This window comes from Archocentrus centrarchus, unplaced genomic scaffold, assembly GCF_007364275.1.
Source record: "Archocentrus centrarchus isolate MPI-CPG fArcCen1 unplaced genomic scaffold, fArcCen1 scaffold_45_ctg1, whole genome shotgun sequence".
NCBI lineage: Eukaryota > Metazoa > Chordata > Actinopteri > Cichliformes > Cichlidae > Archocentrus > Archocentrus centrarchus.
Window position 1 is genome coordinate 1,129,233 of NW_022060271.1, and position 17,369 is coordinate 1,146,601.

A 17,369-nucleotide genomic window follows, 5' to 3' on the forward strand; every position below is an offset into this window, starting at 1 on the left:
TGTGTGTGTGTGTGTGTGTGTGTGTGTGTGTGTGTGTGTGTGTGTGTGTCACTTGCTGAGGGTTATGTTTAGATTAAGTCATGTGTGACTCACGGGCGTCTGCAGAGCTGTGATGGTGCATTGTCTCTTTCCACTTCCTCTGGTCCTGAAAAAGCTGCTGAGCGTCACGCGTATCTTTAGATGGACATTTTTAAATAGTTCATGCTCAGACTGAAGGATCATACTCGTTAGTAATAAAAATACAGCCCGGTGCTGTGAAGGACACACAAACAGGTGCAGTTTATCTGTGGCGACTCCTTCAAAAGCTACCTGGAATCAGGTGATCCAGGTCAGGCCCGTTCCCTGAGAGTAAAGCACAGATACAGCGACGTTCCCGGGACCTGGAAAACCAAACAGATGTACAGCTTTCAGGCTTTGACGCTCTCACCTGTCATTCACCCTGAATGGCGCGACCCAGAGTCTGCCCAGTTTGAATCGGTCTCTGTGCAAAAGTTTAAGCTTTTCAAACACAGGCTGCAGCCTAAGAAGCATTTCCTAAAGAGCCGAGTGCTCATTCATCCCAAATGAGACAAAGTGTCTCACTAAGAATACAACCGTCCCAACAGAGGAAAACACCGTCTCCCTCACTCACAAAGACCCTGATATACCTGAAGTCCAGACTGGGCCCCCCATCCTGTCCTCTGAGAGCCTCGTCCTCAGTCTGGGAGGGGCTGATTCTCATCCCAGTAGCAAACACCTGGGACTAAACAAAGTACCGCATGCAAACATTTGAGCTCATTGGGAGTGAACTCAGCAGTTCGTCACAGCTGACAGGTTAATATGCAGCCTGAGAGCGAAGCAGGAGCAAAGCTCTAATCCTGGGATACAGAGAGCGCGCAGCGGCGTGGTTTCTGCAGCACAAAGCGGCGGGTTGGCCTCTGCTTTGACTCCTCACACACTCATTTAAGCTCCTGCAGAAAGGTGCGAGCCGCCCGTCACCTGTGTTAACGTCAGGCGTGCGGTGGGAAGGTGCAGTCAGTGCTGCGTGTGCGCACACGCAGACACACACCGGCTATTATGAGAATGATCATGTTTGTGTCTGCAGCGCTGCAGCCTGGCATTAATGCAGAGGGTGACCTGTGTTCCCATAATGCCAGGCTTTACCCCGCGTGTGTGTCTGTGTGTGACGTCTGTCATTCTGCACGGCGACAAACACAACAGAGTTAAAACCGTCTGTCATTAACACACAGCGCACACTCGCTTCCTCTCTCTGCTTCATGACTAAGCTGACAGTTTGTGCTTGCCTCTTTGTTCCAGTCGCACAACTTTTCATCAGCTCAAGGTAAGAAGCTCAGAGAGCCTCAGCTTTGATCTGCAGGCTTTCAGCCGGACCCAAACTCGTGCTTTTGTTTCAGGGTCGACTGTAGACTTCATTTCTTCTTCTTCTTTATTAATTTCTGCTCTTATTAGCTGCTCATGAGACCAGAAATTAATGCTGATGGTGTTTGATTTAAGCTCCATTAATAAAATCTGCCACTGACTCGTTATCAGACATTTGGATTAATATTAATAATGTGTGGAGGAGGCTTGGTTACATTTAATTGAATGGTATGAGCAGTTGGAGTAGGATTACTGTGCTGTCTAATGAATAAAGCAGTGATGGACGGTCATATGAAATCATAATCTTCACATTTATTCTTACAATTAAGTAAAAACTATTAAAGATGTGAATTTGCAGGTTTCCTTTAAAACTTTATTTTTAAAAATAATTCTATTAAAATAATGATGCGAAATTTGTTTGAAGGCTTCAGTCATGTGGGAGATTTAGAGACGACAGCGAGGACGTTAAAGTTACCAAATGTTAGTTTTCATAATTGTTTCAGCCTCCTGAAGGAGGAGGATCTGACAATAATAACAATGAGCAGCTGTTATTGAGACAGCTGAAGAAGTCGCTTCAGGTGCTGCTTAAAGGTTTGAGTTGAGTTCAGGTGAGCTTCAGTTCTCAAAGCTGATCTCAGGTCTGTACTCTGACTCACGCTGTAATCCTGTGAGCTTAACAAATATTATCATTTTCCAGAGCGTATAAAGTGTATGACGGGGGTTAACGCCCAGCCTCAGGCCTGAGGTGTGAATCTCTGTGGGTGGCTGAGCCGCCCCACCATCAGGGCAGGTATTAAGATCACGCTGGTCAAGGTGTGAGTGGAGATGAAGCCTCCAGGACAGCAGTATAGGTGGGTGATGGTGTCACAGTGATGGCTGTTGCATGTGCGTTCAGACGTTACTCCTCTCAAACATCTCAGACATGTGAACATCAGCATGCTTGAAACAGCGTTCTCCTTTCAGTGCACTGCTGAGTCTAGACCAGGTGAGCTGGCTCTCCTGTCAGGTGTGCATCTGTGCAGAGGTCATTCTTTTCTGAGTAAAGGTCAGAGGTCAATATTCGTCAGCATCCCTCAGCATCTGTTAGCGTGTGTTTGGGTGTTTGGTCCTTTGGCTGAGGGGGCTGCTGGGGATAAAGTGCTCCAGCTCAAATGATTATATGGCGGGTCACCGGGATACCTGTAACAGGACAGGCCGATACCTGAGACCTGTTACTGGACAGCAGTGTTGATTTCATTGACGAAATATTTTCGTCACAGTTTTCATCAACAACCCTTTTTTTCATGATGATAAAGAGACGATAACTAATTAAAAACGACCTAAAAGGATAAAAACAATGATGAAATTAACTGACACTTTCATCAACGAATGAAAACAAGATGAAAATGCTTGGCAGGGACAAATAATCAGAACTGATTTAATTTTGTGACAAGTTAGGAAAACATCCAATCAAACGCAGAGTTGCACAAATTTGCTCTAAACCCGGGAAGACCAAACTAGCCTGTGATTGGTCGTTCCTTCCGATAGAAGTAAGTGATGTAACCAATGTCAGCAGGGAGAAAGAGAAGAGCCGATGTATGGACACATTTGTCCTTTGACGTTGTGACAAACAAAACGATGTGTAAACCATGTGGGGCGACTATCTCGGGTAAAAACACGACAAATCTTAAACGACATCTGCAAACCAGTCACCCAGATCTCCATGCAAAGGTCAGCATTTTAATGACATGCAGGGTAAAGTGTTTTTCCCAGTTTGTGTTTAGAGAAAATCTCCACACCGCGGTGGATTAGCCTTTATAATCTTAGTCCTGAACACTGCCCTGTACCTTTCAGAGCGTCCTGCTGTAAAACGCTCAGATTATCTCAGTAAGGTGGTGTTAATGATCAGGTGTGTGGGAAGCAGGTGAAACGCTAATGTTAATATTATTAATAATATTCCATAACTTTGAATAAATGTTTCATTTTGTGTATAATGACTAATTCAAGGGAACTGAAGAAAAAGCATTTACATTTTACACCCTTTATATTTTAGACTAAATCGACTGTAGATTTAGTCGACTAAAACTAGACTAAAACTAAAACTATTCAGATACTAAATTATGACTAAACCTAAATCAACATTTGCTGTCAAAATTAACACTGCTGGACAGGCCGATACCTGAGACCTGTAACAGGACAGGCCGATACCCGAGACCTGTAACAGGACAGGCCGATACCCGAGACCTGTAACAGGACAGGCCGATACCCGAGACCTGTAACAGGACAGGCCGATACACGAGACCTGTAACAGGACAGGCCGATACCCGAGACCTGTAACAGGACAGGCCGATACCCGAGACCTGTAACAGGACAGGCCGATACCTGAGGCTCTCCATAAGCTGTTAGAAGTGAAGAAGCTGTGAAACATCTTCATGAACATGAAAGAAGTTGAGCAGCCTTCAGCTCGTGCTCTGGGTGACCTGAATGAGTGAGAAGCTGCACAGATGATTCATCTTTAGGTGCTCGTTTTGTCATTTCCTGTGATTTTCATGATGTTTTCATAGATCTCTATGAGTAAGTAGGAGCAGAACACAGTTTCTTCATCTCTGACTGTTTTTACTTCTAGGACTGGAGTAGATTTTCCTCATTGTGCATCATCAGACTTTATTACTCTAAGTCCGGCTCACTGTGAACATGTATCTGCTGGTTGTATAAGAAGAACTGTGTGTTTCAGATGATGGACGAAGAGGCCACCAAGCGTTACTGTTGGGGGAGCGACGCCGGGCTGCAGCAGGAACCAGCCGAGGTACCGACCAATCAGATCACTGCAAACATATGATAGCATCATATTCATCAGTCACATGTTATAAACGTCCTCTTTGCATCTATTTATACTCTGACACAGTAAAGAAAAGACTCCAACCATCATGCATATGGTTCAAATGTGGTAACACTATAGCTCAGTGTGGGGGAGCAGGCTTTGACCCCAGGAGGAGGTCACTCTGAGATCTGAATCATCAAAAGGTCACACAGCTGCTCTGCTGTGAAGGCTGGGAGTGACTCACTGTCATGTTTATGAAGTCAGTGAGCTTGACCTGTGACCTGCTGTGTGTTCAGACTCTACTGCATATGGTGGTTGCAACAAGTGGTTATTGGAGTTCCCGTGTCCTTCTTGAAGCAGTCTAGTCATTCTCCTCTGACCTTTGACCTGTGACATCAACGAGGCACTTTCCCCAGAGAGCTGCTGCCCTACAGATGGCTGTGTGGGAAATCCCAGCAGCTCAGCAGTTTGTGACCACTGTGTGTAAAGAGTCCTCAGAGTCTTCATCACAGCTTCTCTGGGGTCAAATTCTCAGAACGAGACCAGCAGGAAACCAGTGATCTCAGTCCAGAGGTCAAAAACCAGCTCAGGCTTTAGTGATGATCACACAGCCACGAACTGGAAACATGAGTGTGTGTGCCTGTGTGAGTGTGAGTGTGTGTGTGTGTGTGTGTGTGTGTGCTCATTTAATGATTGATGGCATGAAACAATAATTCTTGTTAGTAAATGAAAGAGAACAAAGCAGAGCTGGAAGAAGGGTGGACACACACACACACACACACACACACACACACACACACACACACACACACACACACACCCCGGTCAGATGTTTGAACCAGCTCAGCCGGCTCTGAATCACCACCTTCCTGTGTTAGAGGTTTGTGTGTTGCAGTGAGTCTGGCCTGTTGTTCTGTTGTTGTTGGATGTTGTTGGCTTTGGCCCCCGATGGGGTCTCCTGTGAACTGGTCCCTTTAGACCAGTTCACCCTGCTGGGTTAAACTGGGGGACTGTTTTGATCACTTTTAGCTTCAGTTGGTGACTCCAGAGTAGCTTTATATGACTCACAGTTCATGATAATCCTTCTTTATCTGCTGCTGTAGCCCCTCAGCTGAGATGACGGTAAGGTCACGCCCTCTGTGGCTCACAAGGATGACCTGAGCTCCTTATTTGAAGCTTTGTGGATCAGTGACGGGAGGTCGAAGCAGAACATCTTCACTTTGTGTGAAGCTGTGGTTATGCTTGTTGCTCATTACTCACACGGATGTCAGCAGAGGTGCTGAAGACTCCCTGTGGTCCTCCTGCACTCCTGTTCCAAAATCTCTCTCATTGATTTCAGTTATTTTACTTTGGTCAGCAGCTGACCTGAGGTGACCCCATGTGACCCAGCAGGAAGCTGTTCTGAGCTGGGGGAGTGTCAGAGCCTCACCCGGTTCCTGCTGTGGGCTCCAAAGTCTTTGGTTCTGGATCTTAAAGGTTTCCCCTCAGTGCTCCTCTGCTCACTTAATGATGTCATCGTTCTGCATTTTTCAGCCTTTATTGTCTTTATCATCTTTTTTATTATTTTATAGCGCTCTTAGTTAATGTTTCTAATCATCATCTGAATGTTTGTAGAAATATTTCCTGCTGCATTTGCAGTTTCCTGCTTTTGCCTTTAAAGTTTTTCTATGAATAAAACTATTTTTAATTATTATTTTTACTGCGTCTCTGAAACACAGCATCACTCTGCCTTTAACTTTTCAGCAGTGGTGTGAAATGTTTCAGAGAAACCCGGCAGACTGTCAGGAAACGGCCACTGAAGTGTAACACCGAACTCACAGTCTGTGTCTCTGACCTCTCTCTCTCTCTCTGTCTCACACACACACACACACACACACACACACACACACACACACACACACACACACCTGTTTCTGGTGAAGGGAGGGGGTAACGTTCAGGCTGGTGAAGAGGAGAGAGAGATCACTGTCCTGCCCCGGAGGAAGACGGAGGAGCTGGACGCCGCGACCACGGTGAGTGTTTGATGACCCCCCCCTGAGGTCACAGACAGGCTGTCTGTGGTGTAATCATGGAGGCTCAGGACAAATGCACACAGACACAGTGGTCTCTGCTGTACAAAGTCTGTGTGCGACACTTTAGAGTCAGACTGAATGAGACCAGCTGACCACCCCCTCCATAGCTGGAGTTAGGGTCAGGGCTGGGTCAGAGTTCATATCTACTCCTTTACATGGATCTTTATGTTTACAGCTATGAGAGGCAACATGTTCCAGTGTCTGAAGCTTTGCTCGTGTAGATCCTGCAATGTACCCGTGATGCAGCATGTGAGGAGTTTATTGCTGGTTAAAGTGTTACTAATATGGAGGTTCTGGTTTCTACAGTGTGTCATAAAAGGCACACAAGCCGACAACACTCTGGCAACAACAGGTTGCTCAGAAAATAACGTGTATTACCAGTCAGGTGGTCTGTGGTGCAGTGCTGAAACCTCCGTGTAACTGATTTAGCTGCCTGTGGTTTGCAGACCCTTCCAGCTGCTCACTGCGCAGCAGTAAAAGTTTACAAAGTGAGATGCAAACTGGAAACGAACATCGTTCCTCTTCAGAGTAAAATCCGTGCTGCAACAACACCTGCCCAAAGCCACCGCTGTCCTCTGCTCAGGAACAGTCGGCATCTTCCACACAAACTATGGAGGACTGTGGTGACCTGTTGTGACCAAAGCAATAATAATAATAATAATAATAATAATAATACATTTTATTTATGGGCGCCTTTCAGGGCACTCAAGGTCGCCTTACAGGTAAGAAACAATCAAAGAGGAAACAGCAAAAGAGAAAGCACAATTACACAATAAACAAAAAACAGATTAGTTAACATCAAGGTAAAATCCTAGAACCCACACAGTTACAGGCCAAAAGCTTGTTTGAACAGATGGGTTTTTAACCAAGATTTAAAAAGGGATAAGCTGTTTATGACCTTTAAATGTTGCAGTAGGGTGTTCCAGAGATGGGGTGCTGTATGACAAAAGGCTCTAGACCCCATAGTTGCTAAGCGGACAGAAGGTATAGTGAGGAGCAGTGACGAAGAAGAACGAAGTGGGTGTGAGGGAGTATAGGAATGGATTAGAGCAGCAATGTAGGGGGGAGCAAGGTTATGGAGAGATTTGAAGGTGAGAAGAAGAATCTTGTATTTGATACGGTAGTAGATTGGAAGCCAGTGTAGCTCCTGAAGGATGGGAGTGATGTGTTGAGTAGAGGAGGTTCAGGTAATGATACGTGCAGCAGAGTTTTGAACCATCTGGAGTTTACGGAGAAGTTTGAGTGGTAGACCAGAAAGAAGTGAACTGCAGTAATCCAAACGAGAAGTGACAAGAGCGTGGACAAGAGTTGCAGTTCTGACAGGTGTAAGAGAAGGACGGAGACGATTAATGTTACGTAAGTGAAAATAAGCAGACCAAGTGAGGTTTTTGACATGAGCCTCAAAAGAAAGAGTGCTATCGAGGATGACACCCAGACTCTTAACTTGGGAGGAAATGGGGACAGTGAAATTATCAATGGTGAGTGTGAAGTGATTGGATTTTGCAAGGGTAGATTTGGCACCAATCAGCAGCATTTCTGTTTTATCATTATTCAATTTGAGAAGATTGTCAGAAAACCATGATTTTATTTCAGAAAGACAGTCAGAAAGGGAGGACGGGAGGAGAAGAGCATTTGGTTTAGAAGACACATAGAGCTGGGTGTCATCGGCATAACGATGAAAATGGATGCCGTATTTCCTAAAAATATGTCCTAATGGTAGTAAGTAGATAACAAAGAGAAGAGGACCAAGGACAGAGCCCTGAGGAACACCAGAGGAGACTGGGGTGATGGATGAATTGGCACTTTTGAGCTGAACGTATTGGGTGCGTCCGGAGAGGTATGACTGAAACCAAAGAAAGGGAATACCTGTAAAACCTAGTGAAGCTAATCTGTGAAGGAGGATTGAATGGGAAATAGTGTCGAAAGCCGCACTAAGGTCGAGAAGAATGAGTGTGGTTAAGAGACCAGAGTCACCTGCCATTAGTAGGTCATTTGTGATTTTAACTAAAGCAGACTCGGTGCTGTGTAGAGGACGAAAACCAGACTGAAATTCCTCAAAAAGATTATTATTTGAGAGGTAATTGTAAACCTGGTTGGCTACAATTCGTTCAAGAATTTTAGCAAGGAATGGAAGATTAGAAATGGGCCGAAAATTATTCAAATTACTGGGATCAGCCCCCTGCTTCTTTAACAATGGAGAAATAACAGCTGTTTTAAATGGCAAAGGAACTTGACCAGAAGTAAGAGAGAGGTGCATGATATTTGTTATAAGTGGGGACAGAGGTGACAGGCAGATTTTGACCAGGTAGGTCGGCAGAGGGTCTAACTGGCAGGTGGAAGCTTTGGATTTCTGAATAATGGCAGATATTTCACTAGTGGATGGAAGCAAAAAACTAGAAAAAGTAACAGTTGGTGAATTGCAGGACACTATTTTGGGATGGGCAGACACAGAATGGCTCTGAGAGGCTAATTGCTGGTGGATCTGTTCAATTTTAGAGTTGAAGAAGTCCATAAAATTGTTGCAATATTCAACAGTGTACATGTCACGTGATAGCAGATGAGGAGGTTTGAGAATAGAATTCAAAGTAGAGAACAGTATTTTAGGATTTGCTTCAGCAGATGTAAAGAGATTAGCATAATACTCAGCCTTGGTTGTAGACAGAGCGTTCTTATAGGCTTGAATATGGTCACCATACATATCTTTATGAACCATAAGTCCAGTCTTCCTAAAGAGGCGCTCTAGATGGCGACCCTTAGCTTTTAGGAGCCAGAGATCTGGAGTATACCAGGGTGCAGGATGAGAAAAGGAAACGGTTCGAGTTTTAACAGGAGCAATATCATCCAGGATGTTCTGAAGTCCACTGTTATAATGAGTAACCAGGTCATCCAGAGTAGATAGATTATCTTTACTAGCAAGACTATGAAGTTTATCAAGCAAAGTCAGATGATCAATATTTTTTAATTTCTAAAGGAAATAGAGCGAGGTAAATTAATATTTGTGACCGGCAAGTTGATATTAAAGGATACCAGTTTATGGTCAGATATGGTGAGATCTGATGCAGCTGAAGGGAGTTATTCCGGAACAACAAACCAAGTCCAATATATGACCTTTAACATGTGTAGGAGAGTCAACACATTGCTGCAAACCAAAACTGTCCAAGCAGGATATAAAGTCCCTGGTGAGTGGATCAGCAGCATTATCAATATGAACATTGAAGTCGGCCAGCAGGATAAAATATGGTGACATAGTCGATAACGAAGACAGACATGCAGAGAGTTCATTTATAAAATCCGGGCTTCTTTTAGGTGGGCGATACAGAACTGCTAAAACCGTGGGCATAGCTCCTTTTATTGGAAGGGCGATCCCTCCCCGCCTTTCACAGGCAGTCTTTAAAAGCCATATTCTCGTTCCAGTGATTTTGTGCGTATCTCCCAAGGATAAGGCCTGTCGATCATTTGTTTTACACTTGATATGAATCAAGCACACATACCATAGACTATGCATGAATTTACTGGCAGTTTAGACTCTAGTAACACAATGCCTGTTTTTACCACGAAATGAGGTACAGGGATAGATGTAACTTTCAATTTCTCCTGGTAGAATACCGCAAGACCGCCACCACGACCGGTGTCACGTGACCGAGACATGTAAACAAACCCAGGAGGCGTAGCTTGATTTAACTGGGAAAAGTCATTATTCTGCTGCCATGTCTCAGTCAGACACATAAAGTCAAACTTACTGTCGTGGATGTATTCAGACAGCAACAGTCCCTTATTGGTGAGAGAGCGAATATTCAGGAGGCCGAGGGTGATGGTGCTTGTCATCGGGGCAGCATTAGCTGATCTGGCTAGTCGAGTCAGGGCACTGCGGTCCGTAATCCGTCCGATTTTCTTTGAAGGTCGCGGAAAGACCGACCACAAGGTACTGATCGACTTGGTGTCATCAACGCAGTATTTGCGACGAGAGCAAATACCTCGGTGGGTATACCTTCTGCGGGGATGCCAGATAATTTCCGGGTGGAGATACAGTGCTGATGGAAGCGGCATCGCAGGCCGGAGCCGGAGTTGTAGAAGTTCGTCAGACGAGTATTGGATTTCCAGAGCCACTGATTTCCAAAACAGGGAAAGAATAATCCAGAAAAGTATGATCCAAAAAGATGACTTGTTGGGCCGCATTGTTGAGAGTTCAGAGATCAGAACACAAGATCAATAAGCATAAAAACATAAAAAGATTGCAGCCAGGATAGCGGCAGCCAAAACGCGCACTCACACTGAGGTCTCTGCTGTGACTTCACCCAGCAGCAACCAAGAACCTGGTGAACCTGATGGTTGCTATGAGGTCATCAGTCAGTATGCAGGCAATGATTAAGGCCTAATGATCTGAGCCAATCACATGTATCAGATTAATATCAAAAACTGAAAACCCAACTGTGTGTGAACAGATAAAGATGCCGCCATCCTCGTCCTCCTCCTGCTGCACGTCCTGCATCAGTCTGAAGGACCGATGTCCTCGACCTCGGGGCCTCATCAACCTGCTCGTCACTAAAGGTAACAAACAGTCACAGTGTGTGTGTCCTGACTTCTGAAAGAAGGTCCACAGTGAGCTGCTCTGCAGTCCTCTGAGCTTTCCCTCTGCTCGCAGTGTGTCTGTTCGCTCTGCTGTTCGGGGTCGTCTGGGCCATCACAGGAACGCAGTGTTTACCTGGAGGGAACCTATTTGGCATCGTCATCCTCTTCATCTGCTCCGTGCTGGGAGGGAAGCTGGTGGGAATGATCCAGCTGCCCACACTGCCCCCCTTCCCGCCGCTACTCGGTAATCCCAGTTTCTCTTTCTGTTCTAATGCAGATTAGTGCAGGTTTGGGCAGAGCTTAATCTGTGCTGCTGTGGTAAAGCTGAGCCTGTGGTGTAACCTGTGCTGCAGTTTTACAGAAAAGACACTAGAGGGCGGTGTTTTCTCTCTCAGAAGAAGTCTGCAGACATGCAAAGAAGGAAACTCAGATTAAGGCTAATGCTGCAGGCTTTCAGATTCAGCACAGAAGAATAAACCTTTGAATATGTGATAGAAAAACATGAACGTCCATGATGCAATTACATAATAGTCACAGGTCGTATTACTACCACAGATTATGTTAGTCAGGGTCCTTACAAGTGTAGCAAATCTGTGTGTGTGTGTGTGTGTGTGTGTGTGCAGGTATGCTGCTGGCAGGTCTGCTGTTGCGTAACGTTCCCTACATAACCGATGCCATCGTCATCGACACTCACTGGTCTGCAGCTCTGAGGAACATCGCCCTGTCCATCATCCTGACCAGAGCCGGGCTGGGCCTCAACCCCTCGGTACATTTAAATATGAAGCGTGGGTTTACTGACGTGCTGCAGCTACACAGAAATCTAATCTCTTAAATCTGTGCGTGCACGCAGGCGCTGAGCCGCCTGAAGGCGGTGTGTGTGCGTGTAGCCATTGGACCCTGCATGGTGGAGGCCTGCATCATTGCTGTGGCTTCTCACTTCCTGCTGGGTCTGCCATGGGTGTGGGGCTTCATACTGGGGTAATGTGACAGACACACACACACACACACACACACACACTAGTCTTACTCAACAGGGAACTCACAGAGATGTTGCTCTTTAGGCACACTCATGTTGCAGCTGCATATGTACTTCTGTGTATGACTGGATTAAAGGTGAGCAGAAGGACTCACTGCACCTGTGCTGTGTGTGTTTGTGCAGTTTTGTCCTGGCTGCAGTGTCTCCAGCAGTTGTTGTTCCTTCAATGTTGCTCCTGCAGAGAGAAGGATACGGAGTGGAGAAGGTAAACCATCACCTGTCAGCACCACACTGGGCTGATGGAAGGCTCGTCCTGCCACCGGGGGGGGGAGGCATGTGGATGGACAGATGAGCTGAGATGAGTCACATCATCATATGCAGGCTTATGTAGAAAACCTATAGGCTAAAAATAACACCACAACCTCCTGTAAGACCATAAACATCCCATAACAAGTCATGTCGTCTGACATCTACCCACTCAGCTGCCTGACCTACTCAGTTTTAAGTCTTTTAATGAAACCTCCTAAGCCATCAGCGTAACCACCAAAAAGATCTAGAAGCTCCTTTTAGTCTACTAGAATGTCCTCAGTGACCAAAAGATGAGCTTCACTGATCCAAGAACCTCCAAAAACACAGCAAACAGCTGTTCTGTTAATTAAATCTCTGATATGTTCCACGTTGTTCTTCAGGGAATCCCCACCCTCCTGATGGCTGCTGGAAGTTTTGATGATATTCTCGCCATAACAGGGTTCTCTACTTGTCTGGGAATCGCCTTCTCTACAGGTGAGAGGAACGTTTCTGTCCTTTAGTGCTCAGTTACACTCTCCTCTGGTCTACATGGTTTGCTTGTGTTTGTCCTGCAGGCTCTACCTGGATGAACGTACTGAAGGGTCTGCTGGAGGTGGTGGGAGGCATCGTAGCCGGGATGATCCTGGGCATGTTCTTGTACTACTTCCCCAGCGATGACCAGGTCTGACACTGTTCTTTATGAACATGAAGATATTTTAAACTTGCTCATAAACTGGGTCCTAAATATTTGTTTGCAGGAGGACCTTGTGCTGAGGAGGACCCTCATGTTGTTGGGTCTGTCCATATTTTCGGTCTTCTTCAGTCATGTTATTGGTTTTGCTGGAGCCGGTGGTCTCTGCACGCTGGTGCTGGCTTTCCTGGCTGCACTGGGCTGGAAGACAGAAAAGGTAATCACGATTACTCTAACCTGGATCCAGCCTCTCACGTTCACCCCAGATAAACAGTTTTTTAGTTGCTGGCACCACTGGAGTTGGTTAATCCAGGTATTTTTAACTCAGAACCCGGTAGCAGCCATGCTGGGTCGGTCATGGGATGTGTTTCAGCCACTTCTGTTTGGTCTGATTGGAGCTGAGATAACGATTGGAGCCCTCAGCCCGAGCACTGTAGGTGAGAACCACACACTAAAGAACAAAGCTGGGCTCGGTCCAGACTTAGTTCTCAGTATTTAGGATCCAGGTGGGCCCAGTAATCAAAGAGCTCTAACCTGCTGGACAACACATTTAGCTGCTACAGGAAATTCAGAAACACTGGTTCACTCTTCGTTGTTGTGTCTGCTCTTAGGTCTGGGTATGGCCTGCATCACTGTTGGTCTCGTGATCCGTCTACTTGTCACCTTCCTGTTGGTTCATTACGGAGGATTCAACTTAAAGGAGAAGCTCTTTATTGCTGTGGCCTGGCTGCCTAAAGCCACTGTGCAGGTCAGTGAGTGTGTAACACTGCAGTTAGACTTTATAAAACCAGAACCAGAGCCAGGGTTCTGTCCAGGGTCTTCTAAAGGATCAATAAAGTCTCTTAGCAGCCCTAAAATGCCCTAAATGGTCATCAGACCAGCCATTAAATTAATCCACAAATATCTTATCTTATCTCTTGATCATATTGATTATACTAGATTATAATATTTTTATAATATTTTTATTTTCATTTTAGAGAGTTTGATTTTCTGTTACATGGCACTGAACAGGAGTGGCCCTCCAATCTCATTGTACATCCTGTATAATGACAATAAAGGCATTCTATTCTATTCTATTCTATTATGTAGTTTTTTTTAACCACTCAAATCACTACATTGCCATAGTGTCCATTAGAACCACCTATATGGCTCCTCAATTCTCTTTACTGACTTCTAGAACCTAAGTTACTACAATAACCACCTGAAGAATCAGAATCAGAATCAGAATCAGAAGGTTTTTATTGCCATATGGGTGAACAGGTTCACAGCATTAGGAAATTGCTGCGGTACTTCGTGCTTACAGAAAAAAACAAATAAGTATAAAAACTATAAGACAATATACAAGTATACAAATTGCAAATATACAGAGATATTAGAGCTATAACTATAGCACAATATTACAAAATTACAAAATATACAGTGCAGAGACTAATTAAAAGATAGAAGAATGTAGACTATATTCCACTAATATGTACATCAGTGCAGTCAGACAGGTGCATAGACATAGGGTCATCAGCGTTTGTGGAGGGTGGTGGTAACAGTCTTAGGGTAATTGTTCATGAGTCCAACAGCAGAGGGGAAGAAACTGTTCTTATGGCGGGAGGTTCTGGTCCGTATGGACCGTAGCCTCCTGCCTGAGGGGAGAGGGTCAAAAAGTCTGTGCCCAGGGTGAGAGTGGTCGGCTGTGATCCGACCTGCACGCCCCAGTGTCCTGGAGGTGTACAGGTCCTGGAGACATGGGAGGTTACAGCCAATCACCTTCTCAGCAGAGTGCACAACGCGCTGTAGTCTCTGTTTGTCCCTAGTGGTGGCTCCAGCGTACGACACAGTGATGGAGGAGGTGAGGATGGACTCAATGATGGCAGTATAGAACTGCACCATGGTCCTTGCTGGCAAGTTGAATTTCTTCAACTGCCGCAGGAAGTACATCCTCTGCTGGGCCTTTTTGATGACAGAGGTGATGGTGGGCTCCCACTTGAGGTCCTGGGTGATGGTAGTTCCCAGGAAGCGAGAAGAGTCCACTGTGGTGATGGGGGTGTCAGTCAGGATGATGGAGGGTAGAGGGGCTGTGTGCTTCCTAAAGTCCACTATAATCTCCACTGTCTTCTGGGCGTTCAGTACCAGGTTATTGTGGCTGCACCAGGACGCCAGACGTTTGACCTCCATCCTGTAGGCCGACTCGTCCCCGTCTGAGATGAGTCCGATGAGAGTCATGTCGTCTGCAAACTTAATAAGCTTGACAGACTGGTGGTCAGAGGTGCAGCAGTTGGTATACAGGGAGAAGAGCAGAGGAGAGAGGACACAGCCCTGAGGAGTGCCAGTGCTGATGGTCCGGGAGTCCGAGACATTCTTCCCCAGCCTCACGTGCTGCTTCCTGTTCATCAGGAAGTCAATGATCCACCTGCAGATGGGATCTGGCACGTTCATCTGGGACAGCTTGTCTTGGAGGAGATCAGGGATGATGGTGTTGAAGGCAGAGCTGAAGTCCACAAACAGGATCCTGGCGTAGGTTCCCTGGGAGTCCAGATGCTGTAGGATGAAGTGCAGAGTCAGGTTGATGGCGTCGTCCACAGACCTGTTGGCTCTGTAGGCAAACTGCAGGGGGTCCAGAAGGGGGGCTGTGAGGGACTTGAGGTGGGACAGCACCAGACGCTCAAATGACTTCATGACCACAGAAGTCAGTGCCACAGGTCTGTAGTCATTTAGTCCAGTGATCCTTGGCTTCTTGGGGACAGGAACAATGGTAGCGGTTTTAAAGCAGACAGGCACGTGGCAAGCCTCCAGTGAGGAGTTGAAGATGTTCGTGAACAATGGGGCAAGCTCGTTAGCACAGTGTCTCAGTGTGGCAGGTGAGACACCATCTGGACCTGGAGCTTTGCGAGCTTTGACACTCCTGAACTGCTTTAGCACCTGGTCCTCCTGAATACAAAAGACTGTGGGGGTGGGGGAGGAGGGGGACTCTGGGGTGGGAGTCCTTGATGATGTGGGCTTCTCTGAGGTGTGGGGAGTGGGGGAGGTTGGGGGGTGAATATTTGTGTTGGCTGTATTGTAGTTGGGACTGGTGGAGGTGTGAAGGCTGCTGAACTGACCATCAAAACGACAATAGAACTCGTTCAGTCTATTTGCAGTTTGTAGGTCGTCTGTGGAGTGGGGGGTTTTAGGCTTGTAGTTGGTAATCTGCCTAAAACCTTTCCATACAGAGGCCGCGTCGTTCTCTGAGATCTGCTGCTGTATATTCTCAGAGTGATGTGATCTAGCAGTGGCCACTTCCTTGCTAAACCTGTACTTGGCCTCTTTGTAGCAGTCTTTGTCCCCACTTTTAAAAGCCTCCCTCTTCTCTATCCACAGCTGCTTCAGTCTGGGAGTAAACCAGGGTTTGTCACTCTAGTTCATCATTAGTCAGGACTGAAACTGCCTAAATGAACCTTAAATACAGTCACTACCTTAACTATTCAAAGGCTCTCGAGACCTTCCTCAGTTAGGACTAAAACCACCTCTGTGACTTCAGTGATGCATCCCTTCATCGTTAATGTGCACTTCTAATGAGTAGATATTTATGTCTGCTAGGCTGCCATCGGCTCAAAGGCATTGGACATGGCGAGGGAGGAAGGGGATGAGGCCTTAATTAAGTTCGGTTTGGATGTGCTAACATTAGCGGTGTTAGCCATCCTGACCACAGCTCCCATTGGTGCGCTGGGTATCGGACTGGCAGGCCCACGTCTCCTGGCCCGGCAGGTCAAAGGTCAGCATACATCTACAAACTGTGTATTGTTTTCATCTTTTTCCCCTCGAGTCACTGAATGATGTCAGTTGCAGTTGGTGTTTATTTGGTCCTCATCGTTGCTTTTACCTCTTTTTTGAATCCAGCAGAAGAGGCAGAAGGTGAAGCCACGTCATCCTGCCGCAACGGGGCTGTTCAAGAAAAAGACAACGTGACTCTTGAGAGCAAGCTATGAGGCTTCTGAGTTAAACTGTATATAGATATATCCACACATTATATGGCTCATAAACAGTATTTAGCTGCAGGATATTTGTATGTGCTGGCTGTATGGTTCTCCTGTGTTCTCGTATGGTTAGGCTAGCAGCTGTAAATGTCCACATATTGATATTTTTACTATGCTATTAATATTAAAGCAAGAGAAACTAGTCTTTGTGTCAAAAGTTCAAATATATCCTGTTTAATGTTATAATATTCTACAAATTTCAGCACATTCATCCTCAGTTTCCTGTAATGACCTCTGTTGTTTGTCAGGCCTGGGTCACACAGGCCTAGATGCAGGTCGGTGACCCCCTATGGTTTGTGTAGAAGACGTGGGCCTATAAACACTCTAACGTCTTGCTGAACAGGGGGATACAGACTGTTTGCTAACAAAGCTGTGCCTCACTGCTGCAACCAACACATTTCAAAAGGTGCAGCTTTTATTTTGTAGGTGGACAGTCCCAGGGAGACCGTGGGAATCTGTTAGCATCGTTTACCTCTTTGTGACCAAATTCACCTAGCAACTGCCAGCAACCGGCTGGGAAATACACATTTTTCTTTAGCAGCTTCAGGATTCCAGCCAGCGGTTCATCACCCGGCATTGTGTCAGGCTGAAAGTTTCACCACTCTGCTAT

At 45.9% G+C, this 17,369-nt stretch overlaps 1 protein-coding gene across 1 annotated transcript; it reads left to right on the forward strand.

Annotated features, from left to right (window-relative positions):
- Positions 1 to 1,307: 1,307 nt before the first annotated feature.
- On the forward strand, positions 1,308 to 16,780 carry LOC115777238 (sodium/hydrogen exchanger 9B2). Its single transcript, XM_030725081.1, has 15 exons — positions 1,308 to 1,321; positions 4,073 to 4,144; positions 6,082 to 6,171; positions 10,674 to 10,779; positions 10,874 to 11,044; positions 11,424 to 11,566; positions 11,651 to 11,778; positions 11,960 to 12,041; positions 12,466 to 12,559; positions 12,640 to 12,746; positions 12,823 to 12,972; positions 13,084 to 13,192; positions 13,367 to 13,503; positions 16,323 to 16,497; positions 16,623 to 16,780. The coding sequence occupies exons 2-15, from the start codon at positions 4,073 to 4,075 to the stop codon at positions 16,709 to 16,711; spliced, it is 1,653 nt and encodes a 550-aa protein (XP_030580941.1). The 5' UTR covers positions 1,308 to 1,321; the 3' UTR covers positions 16,712 to 16,780.
- Positions 16,781 to 17,369: the final 589 nt, after the last annotated feature.

Excerpts from the sequence above, each read along its gene's own strand:
- LOC115777238 (XM_030725081.1), top strand. The coding sequence starts at position 4,073 with ATGATGGACGAAGAGGCCACCAAGCGTTACTGTTGGGGGAGCGACGCC. Across the intron at positions 11,567-11,650 it reads GGCTGGGCCTCAACCCCTCG|GCGCTGAGCCGCCTGAAGGC; the intron begins GTACATTTAAAT and ends GCGTGCACGCAG. Across the intron at positions 13,193-13,366 it reads CCTCAGCCCGAGCACTGTAG|GTCTGGGTATGGCCTGCATC; the intron begins GTGAGAACCACA and ends GTCTGCTCTTAG.